An 8,307-nucleotide genomic window follows, 5' to 3' on the forward strand; every position below is an offset into this window, starting at 1 on the left:
GGGTTAACACACAATTTTCAACGTTATTGCCTTATAATAAAGTCCAAAACAAAACATTGCGACTTGGTGTGCTATATCTATTCCCAGCGGCTGCGCTTGCCGCTCTTGCGCACGCGCTCAAGAAACAACTGAATCTAGCGACGGGTCAAATAAGCAATTTTAAACTTTATTGCCTAATGATAAAGTCCCTGCCTACTGTGCGGCTATTTTCAGCGGCTGCACTTGCCACTCTTGCGCATAATTAACACACAATTTTCAACTTTATTGCCTAGTAATTAAAGTCCAAAACAAAACATCGTGACTTGGTGTGCTATAACTATTCCCAGCGGCTGCGCTTGCCGCTCTTGCGCACGCGCTCGCTCAAGGTAACAACNTGCATAATTAACACACAATTTTCAACTTTATTGCCTAGTAATTAAAGTCCAAAACAAAACATCGTGACTTGTTATGCTATAACTATTCCCAGCGGCTGCGCTTGCCACTCTTGCGCACGCGCTCGGCGCGGTCGTCGGGCGCGGCGGGGGCGTTGACCCCGGGCTGGATCGACTGCAGCGTCTGCTCCCACGAGTGGTCGGACGACGCCGTGAACTGGAGACGATACGATATATAAAGAAAGAAATACATTTATTATGGACATCACGCAAATACAGGCAATTACATAACAGTGGCACATAATAATAATAAAGAAAAACAAAAACAAGAGTGAACTAAGCAGTACCAGCTAGTGTTCCCGAGGCCTATAGGCTTTTAGGCTTTTTTTTAAGGCTAGCCTATGAATTAGGGGCTACAGCGGGAAAAAAGCCTAAAAAGTCTTTTAGGCCTTTAGGCAAGGCCTTTTTCATAGCCCTTTTTTTGTCCACCCGATTACTATAGGCTTTTAGCCTTTTTGTAGGCTAGGCGCATATTTAAAAGACTTGAAAGGCTAAAAAGCCTATAAAGGTTTTAAGTCCTTTAGGCTAGGTCTATTTTATTCATTTTTAACCGACTTCAAAAAAGGAAGAGGTTATATTCGACTGTATGTATTTTTTTTCTATGTATGTTCACCGATTACTCCGTCAATTTTGTGGACCAATTTTCAAAATCATTTTTTTGTTCGATAGGGTACACTTCTGAGGTGGTCCCATTGTCACCAAGTCAGGATCTGATGATGGGATCCTAGGGAAATCGAGGGCAACCCTCAAATTTTATAGGCACGTATATCGTTTTTCAAATTCAAGCTGGTAAGTTAAATTTTATAAAAAAAAATATCAAAAAAGAAATTATATATTTTGGAAACAATGTAACTATAAAGTTTTTATTTAATTAGAAAATGAATGCAATACAAAAATACTTGTTTTATTCATACGAAGCCATAGCCTGAATAATGGCTATAGCCTTATAATAAGCCTACTACTCGAATAAGACTTTAGTCGGAAATAAAGCCTACAGGTTTTTTTAAAACCTATAGGCTTTTTATAATGAGTAGCCTTTTAAAAGCCTAGTAGTCTATCATGGCCAAAAAAAGAACTAAATAGGCTTAATTTTAGGCCTATAAGCCTATAGGCCCCGGGAACACTAGTACCAACTACAGTGTGGTCGCCGAGCACGTACAATTTTGACCAATGACCTCAAGCTACCCATCCTTATCGCTCGCGCGTAATTATATGAAACCTGTTTTGAGACAAATAAATACTTTCTATTCTATTCTATATTGCTGTCGCGACTGTGCGACGGGCTGCCGCAGTGAGTGTGGGAGCGCAACAGCAACATAATTACGCGCGAGCGATAAGGATGGGTAGCTTGGGGTCATTGGGCAAAATTCTACGTGCTCAGAGACCGTGCTTTAGTCACAATCAGGATTCACACTGCACCGGAACCCCACTCAGTATAAGCCGTGGCCCAATTGATTTTTTTTTAATTTGCCGCAGTATTTTATTTCCACAATAACATTACATATTCATTTACGTTTCACGTTATTATGTTGTGAATGGTATGTCAGTTGAACTGACAGCTGTCACCTTCGACATTCTGCGTCGTATCTGTCATAATAACGCAGAACCCCTCCCCGCGTCATCACTCTCACCCGTATTCACAAACGATGCTTGCTTAAGTGAAGCAGCAAATCGAACGCACAGCGTTGAATAGAGCTCTGTGATTTGTTCGTGTGTCACCCTCTGTGCACTCTGAGACCTCATAGTAATGTTTGTGAATACGGGCGTTGCCGCTCGGGCAGGAAAGTTCTTGAGTGGCGACGACGAGCCGGAAGACGTAGCGTGGGCTGGCCTCCCACTAGATCAGTCTTTCCCAAAGTGGGCGATAACGCCCCCTTGTGGGCGCTGCAGGCTTAAAGGGGGGCGGTAAGAGACCCAGAAAAAAAATCGGGACGTTGTGTAGAGGCTTGGGAGGTGTCATTTACTAGGTGGTCTCTTAGGCACCGACTGAGCACTCGACTCTCGACTACAAATGGGGGCGCTAAAAAAAAATATTCTCAAAGTGGGCAGTAGACAAAACAAGTTTGGGAACCGCTGCACTAGATGGACCGACGATCTGGTGAGGGTCGCAGGAGGTGCCTGGATGCGAGCGGTGCAGGACCGGTCTTTGTGGAAATCCTTGGGGGAGGCCTTTGTCCAGCATAAGACGTCTTTCGGCTGAAACGTACGAACGAACGGGCGTTAATGTGTACAACACCGTTCGTTCGTTACCTGGTGGTCTAGTTCTCTTACCTGGTTATACTGCGAGCGGAAGGCCTGCTTGAGCGAGGCCAGGCGGTCGGTGGCGGGCCCCCCGGCAGGCCGCTCGGCGGGCCCCCCGGCGGGCGCGCTGGGCGCGTCGTCGTTGTGCTGCGGCAGGCCTGGCCGCTCTTTGTACCTACAAAGTGTTATAAGTTTGGTCATATCAGTCTGCCTGCGTTACTGCCTTCAGCTTGAAGGTAATACAGCCTTCAGCTTAATTAATAATAATAAATATCCTTGGACATTTTACACTGCGCTTCTAGTCCCAAACTAAGCAAAGCTTGTACTATGGGTACTAGACTACGGATATATACATACTTAAATACTTTTTTTTTTTGTAAATACATACATTTTATACATAGAAAACACCCAGTCCAATACAAACAAATATGTTCACACAAATGTTTGTATTGTGCGGGAATCGAACCCGCAACCTCCAGAATAGTAGTCCGTTTCGAACCACTACACCAAACGGCCGACATAAGACCAAACGGCCGGCTTGAAGGTAATACCAGACATTGTATTTATTGACAGAGTAAATAGATGGTATTGAGTTTTCATCGTTGAGCAATCGGGGTCTAGTTATCGGGACTCGAGTTGTCAGAGGTCTAGTTGTCGGAAGTCGAGCAGTCGGGGTTTTTCGGGGGGAATGCCCTGACGTTTTTAGTTGGGGGTTGATTTGTCAGAGGTATAGTAATCGTAAGGTGGAGTCGAGTAGTCATGAGCTCACGTTGATGGGATTGAGCGGTCCTGGTCGAGTTCTCTCGTGGGTTGAATTGTCATGATACCTTCACTGACATAACAGATGACGTCATCATAACCCAACTCACCCTAGGCCGCAGCCGCCGACGTTGAGGTTCTTGCCCTTGCCCTTCTTGAAACGCGACTTGCGGAACCATGCTGACTGCATCGCCAGGTTTAGAAGTTCCTCTGGCACCTCCTAGAAGACATTGAAGAATGGTTTAAAACATGGCCTAAAAAAATGAAAATGGATCTTATTAACCGAACTTTTTAGAACGATATTGAGTATCAACTTAAGTATCAACAACCGACGCCGGCGCGACCCACGCGGCCCACGCAGGTATTCTAGCAGTGTGTTGTGGGCGGCCACTGTGACTCCTGTCTATTGCTACAGTCACCGTAGCTACTATAGTTTACCTGCTGCGCGCCCTCCAAGTTCCTCAACAAATGACCAGCAAAGTCGCGGTCGCGGTGGCGGTCGAGCAGCGTGTAGGCGTCGCCCCGCACGCCGGCGCGGCCCACGCGGTGTGAGTATCGATGTCAAGGTTACTGTGGCACTCTAGCAGTGTGTGGGCGGCCACTTTGGCTCCCCTGTCTCTTGCTACAGCCACTGTGGCTCTCCTGTATCTTACTACGCACGCCGGCGCGACCCACGCGGCCCACGCAGTGTATTGTATGTGTATCGATCTCGAAGATACTGTGGTAGGTATTCTAGCAGTGTGTGGGCGGCCACTGTAGCTATTTACCTGCTGTGCGCCCTCTAGATTCCGCAGCAAATGTCCAGCGAAGTCGCGGTCGCGGTGGCGGTCCCACGCGGCTCACTCGGTGCGTGTGAGTATCGATGTCGAAGTTACTGTGGTAGGTACTCTAGCAGTGTGTCGGCGGCCACTGTCTCCCCTGTCTCTTTCTACAGTCACCGTAGCTACTATGGTTTACCTGCTGCGCGCCCTCCAACAGCAAGTGTCCGGCGAAGTCGCGGTGGCGATGGCGGTCGAGCAGCGTGTAGACGTCGCCGAGCACGCCAGCGCGGCCCACGCGTTGCGTGTGCGTGTCGATGTCGCGGTTACTGTGGCACTCTAGCAGTGTGTGGGCGGCCACTGTGGCTTCCCAGCCTCTTGTTGTGGCCACTGTGGCTACATACGGACGCCGGCGCGACCCACGCGGCCCACGCGGTGCGTGTGAGTGTATCGATGTCGAAGTTACTGTGGTAGGTACTCTAGCAGTGAGTGGGCGGCCACTGTGGCTCCCCTGTCTCTTGCTACAGCCACTGTGGCTCCCCTGTCTCTTGCTACGTACCCTGGCACGACCTACGCGGCCCACGCAGTGATATGTGTATCGATGTCGAGGTTACTGTGGCACTAACAGTGTGTGGGCGGCCACTATGGCTCCCCTGTCTCTTGCTACAGTCACTATGTGTAGGTTACATACCTGCTGTGCGCCCTCCAAATTCCTCAGCAAGTGCCCAGCGAAGTCGCGGTCGCGGTGGCGGTCGAGCAGCGTGTAGGCGTCGCCGCGCACGCCGGCGCGGCCCACGCGGCCCACGCGATGCGTGTGAGTATCGATGTCACGTGCTACCGTGTAGTTGATGACGGTGCGGATGTGTGGGATGTCCAGACCGCGCGCTAGAGAAATTCGAAATTCAAAAATGTAATTAGGTTCTTCTCACACAAATGAAATGCCCGATTGTAATCGTTCTATGAAAGTGACACGTGAATACGGATTTAGGACTGTTTTTCAAGACGACTTCTAAAGGTCAACGACATTTTGATTGTTTTAAAATACGTGAATTAGGCCACGGGACGTATGTATTTGGACAAGAGTTAACATTCCTTAATTAAACCAGGTTGCCGCCCCTGTCGAGTAAGGTTCTATGACTCGCCCGTGACGCCAACTGATGATTGAGAAATATGTGATGCCTACCTCCTACTTCTTCAGCGCTCACCAGTTGGCGCCACTGTTTTAACCACAAGCAAGTGACAGGAATAGTCCTTTCTAGTATGGACTCGCGACTGGTGAGCGCAATCAAGGAAACTCTAATTGAAAATCCATGACAGAGGCCTTCACGTGGACGACTCAACTAAAAAGCGAAGGCAGCAGAGCCGGAAGACGTAGTGTGGGCAAGCCCCCCACTAGGTGGACCGACGATCTGGTGACGGTCGCGGGAGGTGCCTGGATGCAGGCGGCACAGGACCGGTCGTTGTGGAAACCCTTGAAGGAGGCCTTTGTCCAGCAGTGGACGTCATTTGCCTGAAACCTTATATTAATAAAACCTAGATAGATAGTCAGTGCACGAAAGGTGAGGCAGTTTTTAGGGAGCCGGCACGGCTCACCCGTAAACGTCACATGAACTGTCAAAGTGAAAAATTGGTAAACACATCCGACGAATTTTAATAATTAAAAACGGTTTGTGCTGTAAAAGGGTGTCTAAATACATCAGAAAAACGAATGGCCGTGATGACCTGGTTGAAGTTGAAGACAGCTTTCGCACAATTTGAGGGAGAGGCTGTGGCCGTAGCGTGGGTTTTTTTGACTCGCATCGTGCCCCACTAAGCGAGACCAGAGGGACCCGATTGGTTTTTAGTGGGAAGGCTCTGTTCTCCTAACAGAGAGAGTCCCACATAACCCATTGGTTCCCCCAGGCCATAGGGTGCATATTCCAGTCGCACAAAAAAGGGTGACAAAACTCATGTCATTAATTACGCAGTAGATATGTTTTGAACTTTGCAATAACGTGCTGTTTAGTTTTTTGATGTAGTATGTACGAGGGGCGGCTGAAAAGTTTTGAGCCTAAGTATCTTCAAGTGTTATTATTGACTCGCGCTAAATTTTATTAATTTGCCAATAACCTCCTTAGTATATGTACAAAGTTTCATTTCATTAGCGTCATCACGCTTTTAGTAATTAATCCGTAAACATCATCATGTCTCAGTCATCCGCGCAATGTACGAAATTAAAGTACACAGTTGTCATAAAATACCTCAAAAAGAGGAACAAAACGCTGACGGTAACATTTGAAGAGATGTCTACAGTTTATGGGGAGTCTGGGCCTTCATTTGCCACCATGAAAGATTGGATCCGATAATTCAAGCATGGCAGGGAGTCGCTAAAAGATGACCGCAAGTCAGGGCGGCCAGATTTCGCCATTAACGAATAAAATAATGAAAATTTAAAGAATCTTGCTTTAGAGATCAGCGAATTAAGCTGTGACATATAGTTGAAGCCATAGGCATTAGCAAGGAACGTATTGGCGATATTTTTCATGCTCATTTGCACATGAAAAGGGGTGCGTGTAATGGGTGCCAAAAATGTTCACGCCGTTCGACAACCAGCGTCGAGTCACAACTTCGCAGGAGTTTTAGGACATCTTTGGCCATAATCCTAACAATTTTATTTCTCACATTGTCACTATTGATAAATAATAGATCCGGCAGTACGATCTAGAGTCAAAATGAGAGTCAATGCAATGGATTCAAAAGGGAAAACGCCGCCGCGGAAATTCAAAGTGGAGCGATCGACACCCAAGCTCATAGCCACTTTTTTTGGGATTGTGGAGGAATTTTATTCATTGACTACCTACTTAAAAAAAACTACAATAAACGGGGATTATTATGCTGTACTGTTGATAAAAGTGCGCCAAGTGGTTGTTGAAATATTAAGAGGCAAACTGGCGAAAGGAAATCTGTTATTGCAAGACAATTCGCCCGCGCACACAGCGCATTTTGCATGGCTTGCCCCGGGTAAAACTGGATTTGAAGAATTTAATCACCCACCACACAGTTTAGTCCGAATCACTAGCTAGTTTGTCTAATTCTCAAATTCGAAAAAAGACTCCCAGGAACGAAGATTTTTGAGTGCCAAGAAATGAAGGCGGCGTTAAAGGCTCATTTCGAAGGCAAAGATTGCGAATTTTTTTTCAGTGGGTTAAAAGCTCTTTTACACAAATGTAAGAAGTCCATTGTAGTAGAGGGAGATTAAATAGTAAAATATATTTATTATACTTTTCTATCGGCATTTTTTATACCCTAGGCTCAAAACTTTTCAGCCGCCCCTCGTACATACTAAGGGTAACAACCTAGTCCATAAAATCGTACTGTATTAAACTTTGTAAATCATATTTTGGCTGTAACCTGTTTTGTACGTCTTAAATAAATAAATAAATAAATAAAAGTAGAACAAGTCATACGCACCGGCTACGTCGGTGGCGACAAGTATATCGTTGTCGCGGCGGCGGAAGGCCGTGATGACCTGGTTGCGGTCCGCCTGCTCCATGTCTCCATGCAGCAATAATGCGTCGTGCTCCGCCGCCCCCAAACTCGCTGCCGTCTGCTCTGCCTCCAACTACACATACATACACATTAGTACGGGTCTGTTTATTTATTTATTTATTTATACACACACATGTTCATGAATGTTCCGTACAAAAAGGCGAGCTTAATGCCATAAGTCATTCTCTACCAGCTGACCTTGAGCAAAACAGATTATTCCCACCTCTCGTTCCCACCGCTGCACCTCCTGTGTAGCCAGGATCTACAGCTTGACCGCCAATAAAAACCCAACCAGTGAAGGCCAAGTTCGTCCCGGCGGAAAGTTAAACTGTCATTGGACCCGCAACGAAATTAATAAGAACATAGGAGCTCGAAATTAAGGTTCGACTTCCCTCCATTGCAAAGCGGATGACAGGTGACAAACAAAATTAGTAGTTACGTTTGATCGGTAGAACTGTGTTCAAAGTCAAAGTTTTTTTATTCAATACTTTCCATGGCGCTTATACACGTCCCTAATTGTCTAAACGGGTCTCTCGCTTATAGACAAGCAGTCTCGCAGCCGCCTGAACAAACTCTATGTCGAGATCTCA

The 8,307-nt window shown here is 46.6% G+C and overlaps 1 protein-coding gene across 1 annotated transcript; it reads right to left on the reverse strand.

Moving 5' to 3' along the window:
- Window positions 1–381: 381 nt before the first annotated feature.
- LOC114358364 (ATP-dependent RNA helicase DDX42-like) lies at window positions 382–7,786 on the reverse strand. Its single transcript, XM_028312310.1, has 5 exons — window positions 7,640–7,786; window positions 4,881–5,074; window positions 3,542–3,651; window positions 2,703–2,847; window positions 382–588 (listed from the first exon to the last, which is right to left on the reverse strand). Exons 1-5 carry the CDS (start codon window positions 7,719–7,721, stop codon window positions 457–459), a joined length of 663 nt encoding a protein of 220 aa, XP_028168111.1. The 5' UTR covers window positions 7,722–7,786; the 3' UTR covers window positions 382–456.
- Between the last annotated feature and the right edge of the window lie 521 nt (window positions 7,787–8,307).

This window comes from Ostrinia furnacalis, unplaced genomic scaffold (genome assembly GCF_004193835.3).
Source record: "Ostrinia furnacalis isolate ACB-3 unplaced genomic scaffold, ASM419383v2 OfSCF3901, whole genome shotgun sequence".
Classification (NCBI taxonomy): domain Eukaryota; kingdom Metazoa; phylum Arthropoda; class Insecta; order Lepidoptera; family Crambidae; genus Ostrinia; species Ostrinia furnacalis.